A 16,021-nucleotide genomic window follows, 5' to 3' on the forward strand; every position below is an offset into this window, starting at 1 on the left:
AGCATTAAATTTTAGGTATTAACACCAAATTTGAGGCATTAGCATCAAATTTAGGATGATCGAATCCCTTTTAGATCATACAAATTTTTAAAGGGTTAACCTTCTACCCCTAGATTTTAGTTTTAAATCCAAAAACAAGTTTTGAGGCATTAAAAATTAAATATTAATTTATAAAAATTTAACTAACCAAATAAAAAAAAAATACAATTTTTTAATAATTATTATTTTTTAATATATGTCCTACGCTAGAGGCAGCCGCATAGTAGGACTCAAGAAAGGAAGGAGGAGAAATGAGAGATGTGCGTGAGATGAGAGAAGGGAGAAATAAATGTGATAAGGTGATAAGAGATATCTCACATAGCCAATGGTAGCTTGACATGTGGCATTAGTTAGATCTTCTTTTTATTTTAAAGCACCATCTTTTTAACATTGCAAGATTACCCTACTATATATTGATTCTATCTTTATTGTTCTCTTTTATTCCCCACACTACTTTTATTTATTTTATCTACTACTTATAATTAAGCTATTTTATTTATTAATCAATTGTCACACTAACATTATTATTAGTTAATCTCTTTATCACTTAAAACTACATTACACGAATATATCATCATTAAATGACATTGTTATCATATTATTATCACACAAATATTATCATTATTATAAATCATCCCATGTGCAATTTATCTCATTAATTAATTCAGATTACTACGAGGTTATTAATAATAAACTTAATTATTTTTTTGGGTCTTACAGACTTGTGAAAAGCAAGTCATAACTCACAACCAACAGTTTACTAAAAGATAAGCAGTCTCTTTTAGCATATCCTATAGCCATGACTGCAAAACTAGTAAGAAAATGCTTGGTTTTGCTGGTTTTAGTTCTCTTGCTTGTTGTTCCTGCATTTTCTTTTCCATTAAAAAGACGAAAATCTTTGAATGTGATCAAAGAAATAAACCACAAAGGGCCTTATCTTGGTCTGGTTACAGTGTATCCACCTGAAGAGAATGCTTTTTTTGCTACTGGGATTTTCAAGCCTCAAAGGACTGTGGATTTGTCAGGTTGGGGGTTTTCTGCATCTATGTTTGATGAATTTGTGGTAAATGCAGATAAATTATTTGGTTGAAAAGACCACTTGGAATTGCAGGCAGACGATTTCTGGTGGGGAAGATCCATGAGAAGAAAGTTATCTATGTGAGATGTGGAGTTGGAATGGTAAATATAAACCTTTTCACTTTCTGTTGATGCATGGCTGATGCACCAAATATCAGCTTTTTTTCATTTCTTTGTCTGTTTGTCATAGATTCTGCAAGGTGTTCAAATGGCATGAATGGCCAGCACAACTAGTTTACCTTGATTTTTCAATTTCACAGTAAACAAATTCTCTAGAGTACTATAAGGTGAAAATTATGGCATATAGAGATCTCTATATGCCGTAATTTTCACCTTGTAGTATGTAGGGCCCTGGTTCAAGAAGATGAGTAATTCATGTAAAATGAGTGGTTTATAAATATATTCATGAGTACTAAGTACATTGCTTGCTTACTAAGAACTTGTTTGAGATTGTTTTTTGAAATAGAGCTTTTGCCTAAAAAAAAAAAAAACAAACTTGAAAGAGCTTTTTAGAAAAAATCTCATCTTTCAAGCTTCCCTAAAACATAATTTTAGACTCTTTTAGAGCAAAAAGGTCGAAAGTGTTTTTTAAGTTTATACCAAACAGACCTATTCTTGCTTTGCATGTCTTTTTATGTACTAAAAGCATTTTTTAAAACTGCTTAACACAATTTCAAAGATACTTTAAGGAAATTTCAAATTGACTAATCATTTTTTGGAGATAACACAAATATGGTTGGCTGTTTTCCTGTGTGGTTACTAATAGTATCAGAGCCACTTAATAATGCCATGTGGTATGAAACATTGTATTAGGGTTAAGGGGAAGCTTTAGTACTGAAAGAAAAGTCTCAACCACAACCTAATTCAATGTGGTGTTTGGCTCAATCAGGTGAACGCAGCTGTAGCAACTCAACAGATGCTGGATCTATTTGACATAAAAGGAATTGTCCATTTTGGCATTGCTGGGAATTTAAATGATTCTTTGTCCATTGGAGATGTTTCCATTCCCAAACAAATTGCTCACACCGGTATTTGGGGGTGGCAGGTATATGCCTGAATTCACTCCATAGCTTTAGTCTCTCTTTCACATGTTTTAGATTTGGTTTTCAGAGTAAATGCAGCTCATGTACGTGTATGTTTGGCACTACAATTTTGCAGACTAAAAGTGCAGTTTTAAACTAAATCATAAAAAAATATATATATTTTTCAAAACGTAAAAAAAAATGTGTTTTTAAATCGCAACCAAGCGATGCGTTTATAAAAATATACAATTTTACATATTAAAATGCGAATTTGCCAAAAGTTAAACTGCAATTTTTAAAATTACGTTTTAAAATTATTATTTTTAAATCCCCGAAACGGATCCTAAATCTTTTTTGTTGACAGAACCCCAAGGGAAAATTGGACCCTAATTATGTTGCTCACTTGGATGTGGCAAGCTACAATGTACCGAAAGGTAATGGAAGTAATTTGTTGGGGCGTATTGGATATAGAAAAGAGGAATTCTTCACCGAGTTGGGGAAGCCCAATGCAGCTCGGCCACTGGTTTGGGCACAAATTAGTCAGCATTGGCTGCATCTTGCTCACAACTTGAAGGTAGGACTTAACTTCTTCTTCTTCTTCCTCGTCCGTTGTTTGTTTGTTAGCGCAATGGTTTTCGTTGGGTACTATTGTTAGCATACAAAACAAATATTATGGTAGAATACGCAGCAGAAATGATTCAGAATTACCTACCGCCATATTTGTTCAAGCGAATCAAAGAACCCTAACAACATAAGCCTAAAATAAATTTAGAAGAGAAGTATCTTACAACCTATGCCTAATTATGCCTTTTGAGCCCATATTGATGGATTAATACACATTCTCTTTACTTATAGATAGGTCAAAACTCTCAATTAAAACTCTACCTTGTTTATTCCACCTATCAAGGAATAAGAAATTAGAATAGAAATCAATTCTGATGTCAGCTTGAGCTTGGGGATAAATGGTAGTTTAATTTGGTATCAGAGTCAAAGGTCTTGATTTCGAACCCTAACTTAGGGCTGGCAATTTTGACACGACCCGCGAACCCGACACGAACACGACATGAAGTTAACATGTATTGGGTTTGGGCTTATCGGGTTCGGGTCTTAATCGGGTCTATCCGATTAAGACACGATTAAATTCGTGTCTGGCGGGTCAGTCGGGTCAACCGGGTCTGGCGGGTCTAGCGGGTCAATCGGATCTGGCGGGTCTCGGGTGACCCGCCAGACCCATTTAATTTTTATTATTATTTTTTATTATTATTATTATTATTATTATTATTATTTTTTTTTTTATTTTTTATTTTTTTTATAAAAAAACCTATGTCTAAATTCTAACTAAGTTAACCCTAACACTTACTGACTCACTCACGGCTTCATTTCACTCTTCACTTCACAACTTCACAGTTTTCACTTCACTGGCCTATTCCTTGTTTTTCCATTACTTTTTCTATGTGGGTCTATATATTAAAACATTCTCTTTTAAAAATTCTTATTCTTCTTAGATGATTAGGATAAATTTGACTAGTTATTTGGCCTAAGAGATCCCTTTATTAAATTATTTTTTCCAATTTTGATTAAGTTTTTTTTTTTTAAAAAAAAAAATTTTAATTTTAATTTTAACGGGTCGGGTTGGGTCGTGTCGGGTCTACCCGATATGACCCGGTTATGCTAAACGGGTTAAGCGGGTCGTGTCGGGTTATCCGGATATTTTTCATGTTTATAATCATGTCAGACCCGCTAACCCGTTTAGCTAAACGGGTCGTGTTCGTGTTTCGGGTAATTGGGTCGCGGGTCTTAACGGGTCCTAATCGGGTCTACCCGATTACCTGTTTTGCCAGCCCTACCCTAACTCCATCAAATGACCATTCATTTAAATTAAATATTTCACATGTTGGGCCTCACCTATTAAAATGGAGTTTGAGCCCATACGTGAGAGAGAGTGTTAATGTAATGACCCAGGGAAAAGCGCTAAGCCACATGTGCACTATATCACTCCAAAATGACTAGTCAATTTGTAGTATAACACCTCGGTCCCATATTGGGAAGATGAGAAGAAGCCCACATAGAGTGGGTGATTTATAAAGATAGTCACGGGTGCTAAGTCCCATATTGCCTGGTTACTAGGTGAAACTGAGCTTTATAATAAATTCTAGAGAGTTCCAAATTGACTAGTACTTTTGGGGTGATAGCACAGATGTGACTAGCGCTTTTCCTTCGGTCAAGTTTAAGCTTTTGAAATAATAATTTAACAGATTTCACAAATATTCCTTATTTGAAATAATTACCGAATATCTTAAATTTATGATTAGTTAAATCACATTAAATATCATGTGACATGTTTAGCAAATTTCTTACAATTATATATAGCCTACAAAACAAGGAACCGTTCAAAATCAGATTGTCTTCTTAGAGTTTTATTTGCAGTAATATGTCACTTTTTAAAGGGTAGATTGTAAAAGTTCCTACAATCCAATTCGTAAGAAATTTCTTTTAAGTTTGGTGGATATGCATAAGAGTTGATGAGCAAGACTTTAAGAAATGACTAATTTATTGGGAACTTTCTAGTATTGTTGATTTGTTGTCATTTTTTTTTTCTTTCTTCAAATCCAATTGAGAATATTCACTTTTTATTAATTTCACTCTTCAATTTAACTACTTCAGAAGATTGAACTAGAAGGGTGTGTGAATTCAAGCCTGTGCCTCCCACGAAAGCCAAAGCTAGTAGTGGGACTGAGGGGGTCAACAGCCAACATATTTGTGGATAATGCAGCTTACAGGAATTTTCTGGTTCGGACCTTTCAGGTGTCATCAGCAGATATGGAGAGTTCAGCTGTAGTAATGGCAAGTTTCCTAATCACTCTATATTCTAATCAGTGTTCTATATTCTAATCAGTGCAGTAATTGCAGTCAATGGAGCTCTCTAAAAGCTAACAACTTCAAGCTCTTTATAAGTTCTTAGATCATGTGATTCTCACATGTATTTTTATATGTATTTTTAAAAATACACGTGAGATTGTGAGAATCAGATGTTCTAAGGACATATATTAGTTTAATAGATTGAGTTAAAAGAAATAAATTCATTCAACCCATTTTCGAGAGAAACTTTGTTCATCTTATATCATGTTAGTCTCGGATATTTAACAATCTTACTTTAATGTGTATGGTTGGCAGATTTTGAAACCTTTCATCCTTTCTTGGAAAAGGATCCTCTCCGTTTCAAATGAAATGAAGAGGATCATATTCCTCATTTCTTGGGGTCAACTTACCATTCAATGATCATAAATACTATTGGTGCAACCGTGCAAGGTCGAATCAGATTTTTATATTCTTGGGGATGGTAGTTTGGATTAAGATCCATGCTAGCAATTTAAACAGTTATTATGAGAGAACCCACGTGAGACTGAGCTGTTAGTGTATATAGTAATGTCCAAAGTAATTTGGGTAGCTAATTAGTATGGATCTCAATCTTAGTAGTGCCACCTCCAACCCTCTGATATAAATTTTGGGTAAAACTCACATTTGAAAATTGGCTTACAAAGAGAACATATCTAGGAACTTATACACACGTAGTTAAGATTTCACCTAATCCATTGACCTAAATTTATGCCAACTAAGTTGTAGTACTCTAGTTTATTATGACTTCCAAACCTAGAAAATAAAAGTTTAGGAGTATGATACAATGCACGCCTGGGGTGCATCAACAGGCAAAATTTTTTTTTTTTTTTTTTTTTCAAAAAAATTAAAATAATAAAATAATAATAAAATAATAATAATAATTTTTTTTTTTGCCTGGCGTGCATTGTATCATTACTCAAAAGTTTAAACTATTAGGTGGGGAGTCCAACCACAAAAGAAAATTATATAAGTTATTAGGTGAACAGGTCCAATTAATATATAAAATTATACCAAAGCCTGCATCTAATCAATGTGGGATTCTGCAACATTAATGGCAATATCATGCAACAAAGGTTCTGCACATGGGAGCTCCATTTGGTTTTGCATTTTGCACTTAATATACTCATGGGTAGGAGGAACTTATTCTATATACAGAAAATAGCTAATAAAGAGTGGTGATTTTTGCAGACAAGCTTGTCAAATGGCTTCCCAGTGATAGTCATCAGAGGGCTATCAGATTTAGCTGGAGGTCAACCCGGAGAGAATGCAATTGGGATATTTAGATCCCTTGCAGCACTGAATGCTGCCAAAGTGGTTGCTCAATTTATCAAGGCATTGCCTCATGACACTTCTTGAGACTTCTACAATGATGTAATTTCTTAGTTGTTGAGGTGTAATAGTAAGTTATTGAATAGTCGTTCTGCGTACTAAACGTGCTCTAAGAATTGCTAGACACGAGCAACAAGGGAACACAGTCAAAGCGGAAAATAAATTGTAAAAATTTGCAATGTGCTATTAATATGGGCTGTAGAGACAACTCCTATGACTTTTATCCTTGCAGCTCTCCTTTTTTTTTTTTCTTTTTCTTTTTAAGCTTTTGCTTTCTTCTTGTTTGTAGCTTCCCTTCTTCCTGCATTCTTCAGAAAAAAAAAAAAAAAAAAAAAATTTTCATTCAATGAAAACACATCTTAATAAGGGTCCCCAGCTCCCTCAATGTAGGCAAGAGAGTTTCTTTTACACTTCTCATAGTGGTCTGTTTTGGGTTTTTCCTTGTATTTTATTTTATTTTATTTTTTTTAATGTAACCCTTATATCGTCTATAAAAAGAAAAAATAATAATAATTTTTTTTTTTGAAGCCGTTTCTTTGTAAAAGTGGAAGAACCAATAATGTTGACCTATGTCATTTTGAAACAACAAAGTAACATTTTTGAAATGTTGATAATTTTAATAGGAGAGATTGGCTAACCAATAGATTTGCTAGGAAATCTTTTGAGCTTGAATGGCATTCCATTTGGTATTTTTTGGTTGATTAATGCTAGAAACTATATTTTTATTTCACAATTATGTCATAATGCTGATGTGATAGTTTCAATAAACTCTTATATCAGTTATTATTAAATATATAAAAAAAAAATTAAAAATTAATTGAGAATGACAAGTCGGCATATTACATAGATGGATTTTTGTGCTTGGATAGTTCCCAAGTGCAAAATATGATCTATTAGTTGCAATATTTTATAATTAAAATTGGATGGTTATTCTCCTAATTAATAGGATTAGTTGCAATATATCCCTATTCTTAAAGTTCCTCCACTTTTTACTATACTCTCTCTCCTTCTTTTTTTAATCACAAAATAATATTTAAAAATTTAAATTTAAATATAATATAAATTTTTTAAAAAAATTACCAGTGGGTGAGATATCCTAATTGGTCAAATAGTTTAGGGTTAATTACTCAAATTTAAATTGAACAGAATAATTTATCCAAAAAAAAAAACAAACAGAGAAAAAACTCACTTTGGATCCCCAAGATTGGGGCCTTCACAAATGAAGACTCATAAGTATCTCTAGGCCCAATTGCTAGTATTCAGTTGGGCCTTAGCCACTCTTTCAAGGGCCACTCGTTTGCAATTTCAGCCAACCATTTTCACCTCAACCCTATTTAGATTTTAGGGTTTCAATTTTCTGTGTAGGGTTTCTGCGAAGAGTAAAGCGTTGAGCAGCAGAGCAACAGAGCAACAGCCATGGTTCTCAAGTATGGTCCCGTTTCTTTCGGTTTTCTTATCCTACTCTGTTTGCTTGCCTAGAAAGTGTGAACAAAAATAGAAAAGTACAAGAAAAATTGGGAAAAAATTCTTTGTTTGAGTACGATTTGTCTCGTTTGTTTGTTTTCTTTGTCTTTTTTTCCTTTTTCCCGAGAAAATGAAAACATCGCGCAAGTGGGTAATGTAGTGGTATGTTTCGGACTCAACGTTTCTGTTTCTTTTCTTGTCTCGTATTTTCTCGGTAAGCAAATGGAGGGTCACGTTCTTATTATTTAGGATTTGCTCTCTATTTTGGATGCGTATTTATAATTTATGTATTAGCTAATACTTATTTGTTATGATTGGTTTACACTGTGTTTCAATAGTTAGATCGAGATAGCATAGGATTGGATTATATTTATAGCTTGAGATTTTGATGGGTTATTACAAAACTTGTCTACACCCAAGCCGTGTTGTTTTGAATAATACAAATTATTGACTTATTTTTCTGTAATGGATCTGTTCTTGAAATGGGGTTTTCTGGTTTTGGATTAAAGTCGTAAACATTTAATTTTATGTTTAATTAGTTTTGTAGCTTTGAGGTTAATGTATTGTCAATGAGCTGAGCTGAGTTTAGTGCTAGGTTTGTTGAGATTGGGTTGGACATCCAGAAATGGGTTGACTTGGACCTTAGCCTTTTACTAAGGTCTCATCTCGAGCTTGAGGAGCTTGGTTTTTCATGCAGGGCAGAGTGGAAATTTATGAATAGTCTGAATGGTGGATTGTGCTATGGAATTAAAGATTTAAATGTGTTAGCCTTGTGAACCTTTTTATGGCGTGTTAAGAGATATTGACTAGACTATCATAGGGATATGGTTGGTGGCTTCTTATTGCTAATCAAATGAAGAGAAGAGGCGGCATTCTTTTTCATGGATTTATTGCTTGCACCATTCACTCGTAGCTTTTTGCTCCATACTCCTGATAGTGTGTAATTTAGATCACCTTTGTGTGCTTGGGGCTTACAGGTAGAGTGCAAATGATGCTCCCCTGATGAAAAGTTATCATTTTTTTTTTTGATTGTCGTGTTCTCTCTTTTTGAAGTCAACTTGAGAGATTTTGGCAGGGGAGTGGGGGGTGTCTTTGGGTAAACAAGAGTTTGGTATCCGATATTGAAAAATTGTTTTCATTTCCTAGAGAGGGTTTCATTCTGTGGGATCATTTTGTAGAAGAATATTACCTAGAGGGCTGGTGGGATGATGCAGGTTGGTATTAGATGGATGTGCTAAGGGCTAGAAATGAATGAAGAACAAAAGAAGCATAGTTGAATAAGTTATGTGGGTGTTTGGATTCCAGAGCTTCATCTGCATATGGCCTTGACATACTAGTTCAGAGTTGGTCTTTTATTCTATAAATTCTTGAATAGTTAATTGTGGATATGGTTTGGAGGTAGCTTTCATTTGAAATTTCAAATGACAGATTTCTTGATTAGCTCATTTTAAAAAGAATTCAAGTAATTGGGTTTGGCTACAGGATACATTTTGCCTGCATATCGTAACTAGTCATGCGGAGTTCTTGGAATTCATGATTCAGTTTCTATATTATATAGCGCTTTTGCCCCTACTAGTTAGGCGGCTTCTCTTGTATCCTTCTTGTATACATGGGAGTGCCTTACATTTTTAATGATATCTCGAGTAATTAAAAAAAAAAAATTATATAGCCCTTTTTTCCTTGATGATTTATTTGGTTGATGGGGGGGAATTTTGAGAGTTATTTCACTATTTGTATCTTGATAACTGAGATTATTCAGCAAAATAAGGCTGATATGATTTATGTTTTTGCCATTTGAATATTGTTTATTTCCAGAAAGAAAAATAATGCAGCCTAAAATTTTTGTTTCCTTACAAAGCATATGGATGCTTCACATGTATTTCCATTTTTTTGTTTACCGTATGCTTTAAGTATTAAATTTTCAGCAAAGAAGACCGAATAAGTCTTGAATGAGAACACATTTCTGACTCAGGTCTCATCTTGCTCTTCTTAGGATGCAGTACTTTCTTGCAGTCAAAATATAAAAGTTGAATTGTTAACATAAAAAGATAAGAGAGTTTAATAGTTAACTGAAACTTTTGGAAACTTATGGGAATGTCAATATTATGATTATTTTGGCAATTTTTTTTCATCTATTATTTTTCTATGTTATTCATTGCATATAGTGATTTCTTGAATCCTGGCATGCCATAAGGTAGAGGGCAGTGGCTAAAGGAACAGTATGATAGAGTTGTGAAGGTTATGTACACATATGAAAAAAAAAAAAAGAAAAAAAAAAAAAAAAAGAGGAAATGTGAACGTTGCTGTGAAATGATAGAAATCATTACATCAAGCTTTGCTCTATTGATTATGAGAAATGTTTAATTAATGTTAAGACATGGAGTCAAAGCCTGGATTATGGTTTAATGGTAACCACAATAAGCATACGTTATCCCTTTTTGTCCAACATGTCGTATGATTCATTCATGCCTTTTTGTATGGTTTCAGCTCAATTTTACAAGAATTTCAATGTATATGCTCAGTACTTAATGCTGATATTTCAGGACTGAACTCTGCCGCTTCAGCGGTGCCAAGATATACCCTGGTAGGGGTATCAGATTTATCAGATCAGATTCTCAGGTTGATTTTTTATTTAAACAACCATTGCAAGCTTCAGTATTCTGCATTCAATTTCCCTTTTTTTTTGGTTCTTTTCCTCTTTGTGCACTGAGATTGATGTGTATCTCGTTGTTTGGTTATTTCAGGTTTTCCTGTTTGCCAACTCAAAATGCAAGAGGTACTTCCACAACCGCTTGAAGCCTTCAAAGCTTACCTGGACAGCTATGTACAGAAAGCAACATAAAAAGGTGGAATATCCTTCTGTTATGTGATGAAAAAATTCATCCTTATGATTATTTATATTCTTATTCTCACATGACTCACAGGACATAGCGGCCGAGACTGTGAAGAAGAGGCGTCGTGCCACCAAGAAGCCATACTCTAGGTCCATAGTTGGAGCTACCTTGGAAATTATCCAGAAAAAGAGAGCTGAAAAACCAGAAGTACGAGATGCAGCACGGGAAGCTGCTCTCCGGTATGCTTCCTTTCCTTCCATTAAACTACCCCTCCTTCAATTAGGAGGTGGAAAAGATAATAAGATCTCGTGTAAGTATAAAAAAGAAAAGACCCATCATCTGTCTCCCAGGGGCGGAGCCAGAAAATTGTGTATGGGAGGGCCATGATTAACATGAATCTCATAGATTTATATGCATTAGAATTGAATCCCATTCTTCTACATCAAAAAAAGGACAAACATCACAAGATACCAAAATAATTATTGCCATAACAATGTTATTTTTGAAGTTAATAATATTGAACTATATATGGTATGTTGCTTTGCTAGAAATTTTTCAATGTCATGATTGTTTATTACAAAATAATGTTTTTTTGTTTTTCTGACATTGAAATGGTTGTAATGAAAAAGAAACAATTTTGCTTAATTTATAACCTATGTATATATATATTTTTTATTTCCCTATGTAAAGAGTATATATATCGTCTCTTGGCATACATTTTTGCAGTTAGGACTTAATTTTCTTACGTATTATTTATTAATACCCTTGTGTTGAGGTATAATAAGACTTTAAAAGCTTTTGGTGTTCCAAGCATTGGAATTGCTTGATTTGATATAAAGGTTAAAGAAGTTTTGAAATTTTGTGAGAGAAAAGTGAAAAACGGAGTTTGAAAGGTTTTCCCAAGGGTGACATGTGAATAGCATTAGATTGCTATGATTGTAAAAGATTTTCAGAAAGCAGATTGAAGGGTTCTTGTTTAGATTAGCTGATACCGAAGCATGCACCCAAGTTATTAATCCACCTGCTGGGTGATTAAATTCCTTATTTTATATGATTGCCTTCTGAAGATCTGCATATTTCTGCAGTGAAATTAAGGAGCGTATAAAAAAAACTAAGGATGAGAAGAAGGCGAAGAAGGCAGAAACAGTGTCCAAGACTCAGAAGAGTCAGAGCAAGGGAAACCTGCCCAAGGGTGCTGCGCCAAAGGGCCCTAAATTGGGAGGTGGTGGTGGAAAGCGCTGAGCAGCCACCTTAGACTAGTGAAATGTTCTGTCTTGGGTTTTGTTTTGGCTTTATAGCTTTCTTTAATTACAAGTGAACTTGATCAGATTTTATTTGTATTTAAGGCATTAAGCATTGGTTAGAACCATTGATATTGCTTAATTGTGTTTTATTTCCTGGTGAATGATGTGATCGTTTTGATGATAAGTCTTGTAAAACTTGAAGCTTCTTTTTCTTCCCTGGTTTTAAATTGTTAGGTGCATTGTTTCACTTCATCTCTTGGCTAGTATGACCTAGGGCTGCCAATTTTTGATATAGTTTTCAAATTTTGCACAAATCTTACACGAAATTAGTAGGTTAAGGTTAAAAGATTTGATCTATTTAATTAAATGGATTTGATTATAATTGACATTTTATACTCATATTTAACTATTCGAACCCAGCAAGCTAAATTGTCACTCCTATTCATCCTGCTATGCTGCGCATCTTTTTCTAATACATATTTAGATTCACATCTTAGCCCACTTCTCAAGAGGATAATGAATATCCTTACTTAGAACGAAGGCTATAATATAATGGGAATTTCGTAGGAGCAGAAATCAGCACTCGCCTAAAAGTCCAGGTAAATTGCCTAACCCATGTTCTGTTATTTGGAATTATTTTCTCTGCTTCTTTAATAGTGTTAATTTGACTTGGTCATGATCGTCAATTTGACATGTTAGAGGACTTTACCTACTACTGACCCCAAAATTAGCGCTGTTTCAGATTTACATATACAAGGCAGGGTGATGATTGAGGAACTTCTGGAAAATCAGGTTTTTCACCATTGACTTTAAGACCCAGTTTTTAATCTGACAGAGACCTCTCTGATAATTTTTATTTTTTATTTTTAAAAGGTCATAATTGTATTTTCACTATTATTTTGGATGAAAATGATGGTAAATATCTCGAATTTATAATGGGCCTAAACTCAAGTTTTAAATCTATCAAATTAAAAACTGAATTTTTAATTTTTAATTTTTTTAAAAAAACTATAGTTTTAAAGTCAAAATGGCAAAAAGCACATATAGTTCATAACCAAAATTCAGAAAAGAGAATCATTAGTTTTTTTTTTTATTATTATTATTTTATTAAAAGAATATTAGCTTATGTTGAGAAATATTCTAACATTGTCTGTGAACAAGATCTTAGGCATGTTTATAAGGAATTGGCAATTCTCTTTTATCGAATCGGTTTTATGAGTTAGGCGCACGAATTTCTTCATGGTATTAGAGTCTACCACATGACGAATGGGGGCCCGCATTACTTACCCCGTGACAAGGACTAAGAAAAATATCGGCTTGCATGTGAGAGAAAGTGTTGAGAAATAGTTTCACTTGTCCTGTGAACAAGATCTTTGGCATATTTATAAGAAATAGACAACCCTCTCTTATCGAACCAGTTTTATAAAATGAGTTAGGTTCACGAATTTCTTCAGCTTAAATACCAAATATTGGTGCCTCAATAGCATATAAAACTTAACTACCAAAATCGTTTAATCAATTCATAGCCAAGAACATTTCCTTTCATTATCTAGAATGTTCTCTCTCTTTTTTTCTTTTTTTCTTTTTTTTACCGGATAATGAAGACAAACTCTATAGGCATAGGCTAAGCACGTGATTACATTATGCTTTGAGACTTTGAGTTATTCCTAACCCAAACGCTAGGTCATTCACTTCGGCCAACAATATGGAGAGCATACTCTACCAGTTGAGGCAACCTTGAGGGACTCTTTAAACTGTTTCACACTAAATATTCTGCATTAGAATCATCATCATTTAAAATGGGTTTTCTAACATTAGAAATCATATTTCTATTTCATAACTATCCTACAATACTGATGTAACTGTCTTAACCAACCATTGAATTAATTATTCTTAAAAATAAAAAATTTAAAAATTAGTTTAGACTGCCACATCAATAAGAATGTGGTATATATCAATAATATCATTACTCCTAAAATATTCACAATCCTAAATTACCGTACCACACTTAGCATCAAAGATTTATGAATTCTTATTTTCATTTTTTCTTATACTCCCTAATAATTATAGAAGTATCTTTTGTGTTTCTTCAAGAATGATGTCACTTTTAAAATCGTCATTTTATTAAAATTTAATAGTGATCAATAATAAGTCTAATGGTGATTTTAAAAGTCAATTATTCTTAAAGAGACACAAAATAAACTTTTAGCATTACTCTCCCGACACATTGATCTCTTTGGATTTCTAACCTATATCATGCCTAAACATATGATCTATAATTTTACTCGGAAGTGCTAGCTATATAATTTAAATTAAACAAAAAAATACAACTATATTAAAACAAATAATAATAAAATAAAACTGAACCTGCAAATAAAATTGAACATATTTCAATTTGTGCAACTTCAATGAAATACAAAGCCAAATAAACACACATAGCCGTAGATGAATCTTGATTTTGTTTTTACTTTTCAAATTTGGCTTAAGTGCAGAAAATAATTTAAATTAGTAATCTCTACTTCATGAAGCGTGATCTCTTGTGGATTAAGCTACCATTTATCATCATTATCATAGTTGTCATAAATGAATTACGATATGATAATATATATTTTTTTATTATTGTATTTTCATATTGAAGTCCCCAAACTCCTTTTTCTCTTTTTATATTTTGTATATGTTAATATGAGCTGTACTATGAACACGCTAGAGCTCAGGTCTGTCGAAAAGCTTACGTCAGCTTTGACCCAGACAAAGCTAAATTATTATTATTATTATTTATTTATTTTTTTTAAATTCAACCATTTGACTACAAGTACAAAGAAATTAAGGTATACAATTATGTTCACAAAGTCTTCGGCAACGACTATTTTAGTGGAAAAATTAGCTTTGATGTTTTGTTATATATATATTTTTTTTAATTTTACAGACAATAATGGGTCCTACAATATTGAAAATAAAATCGTGATTCTGATAAGTATAAGATTAGGGTGAGATAGATTTAATAGTTAAGTTGAAATGAACTCGTTAAGATTTGGTTATTTAAAAATTAAGATTAGAGTTTATTTGAATATTAAAATTAAATCTTATCATTCAAGGTGTTATTCAATTATAGTCTATTTAAAGACCATTTGGTTATAAATAAAGGAATCAGAGAAAGTATTTAGTAATATGTGGTATTTTCCTGCTCTCTGCGGAGCTTTGTATTTTTTTTTTCCACCCAAAATGGAGAATTATTTTACTCAAACCCAAGCCTAGTAAACTATCAGATTCTGACATAGATTAATTAGGAGACGGAAATAGATTATTATAAAAGGTCAGAAAAAAGAAAAGAAAAGAAAAAGAAATACATGATAGTGATTAACCAATAACTAAATATTATTCATTGTAACAATTCAACACTACTTTGTTCATGCAGTCTCGGCTGATTGAAATGTGAAAAGACTAGACTTTCCTTGGCAAAAGCCCAGCAACTATTTATCATGAATTATTAGAATATCGGTTTTCTTATTATTGCATGTTTATTGGTTGCTTTGTTTAATCAGCTTATATATATTAATTACTTGACCATACTAATTTATTATTCCATCTCATTGTGCTGCATGTGCATCATTTCTTATGATTGCTCATCAAAGATCACTACATATATATCTCACATTCTAATTGCATGATGCCATTGATCTTTGTTCATGCATGGCTCATGTGTGTCTTGGGCATGCAACAACGTACTCGTTATATATATATATATATAATGCAGAAAGTGTAACTTTGGAGAAAAAGTAAAAATTCGTGAAAAATAAATTTCTTGATTCCTAGTAAGTGGGTTGCATTTTATCATGTGTAGATCGAATAATATATGATGAATGGGACATGTTGTATATATTAAAGTATTACGATGATGCCGATTGAAGTAAAGCTAATATAAATAAGGAAGAATTTCATACAAAAATAATATAAAATACTCTGAAAAAGGCAGTTCTGTTATGTAGTACTTCTCAATAAGCCTATAATTGACTCCTGAAATGCCACCATCCTCATCTCCAATTTTACATATATCTTGTAACACAAAACCTAGCAAAGAATAACGCATGCAGTTGTACTAACAAAAGCTGCTCAA

General features: G+C 32.8%; 2 protein-coding genes across 2 annotated transcripts; both read left to right on the top strand.

The window, feature by feature from the left end:
- The first annotated feature begins 838 nt into the window (after nt 1-838).
- LOC132167095 (bark storage protein A-like) lies at nt 839-6,551 on the top strand. Its single transcript, XM_059577990.2, has 6 exons — nt 839-1,064; nt 1,151-1,218; nt 2,006-2,161; nt 2,503-2,712; nt 4,803-4,982; nt 6,225-6,551. Exons 1-6 carry the CDS (start codon nt 839-841, stop codon nt 6,390-6,392), a joined length of 1,008 nt encoding a protein of 335 aa, XP_059433973.2. The 3' UTR covers nt 6,393-6,551.
- A 1,132-nt stretch (nt 6,552-7,683) lies between these two features.
- LOC132167620 (large ribosomal subunit protein eL24) lies at nt 7,684-12,119 on the top strand. Its single transcript, XM_059578627.1, has 5 exons — nt 7,684-7,792; nt 10,373-10,448; nt 10,574-10,675; nt 10,754-10,902; nt 11,749-12,119. The coding sequence occupies exons 1-5, from the start codon at nt 7,782-7,784 to the stop codon at nt 11,903-11,905; spliced, it is 495 nt and encodes a 164-aa protein (XP_059434610.1). The 5' UTR covers nt 7,684-7,781; the 3' UTR covers nt 11,906-12,119.
- The last annotated feature ends 3,902 nt before the right edge of the window (nt 12,120-16,021 follow it).

The sequence above is a fragment of the Corylus avellana genome, chromosome 2 (assembly GCF_965113065.1).
Source record: "Corylus avellana chromosome 2, dhCorAvel1.hap1.2, whole genome shotgun sequence".
In the NCBI taxonomy this organism is placed as follows: Eukaryota; Viridiplantae; Streptophyta; class Magnoliopsida; order Fagales; family Betulaceae; genus Corylus; species Corylus avellana.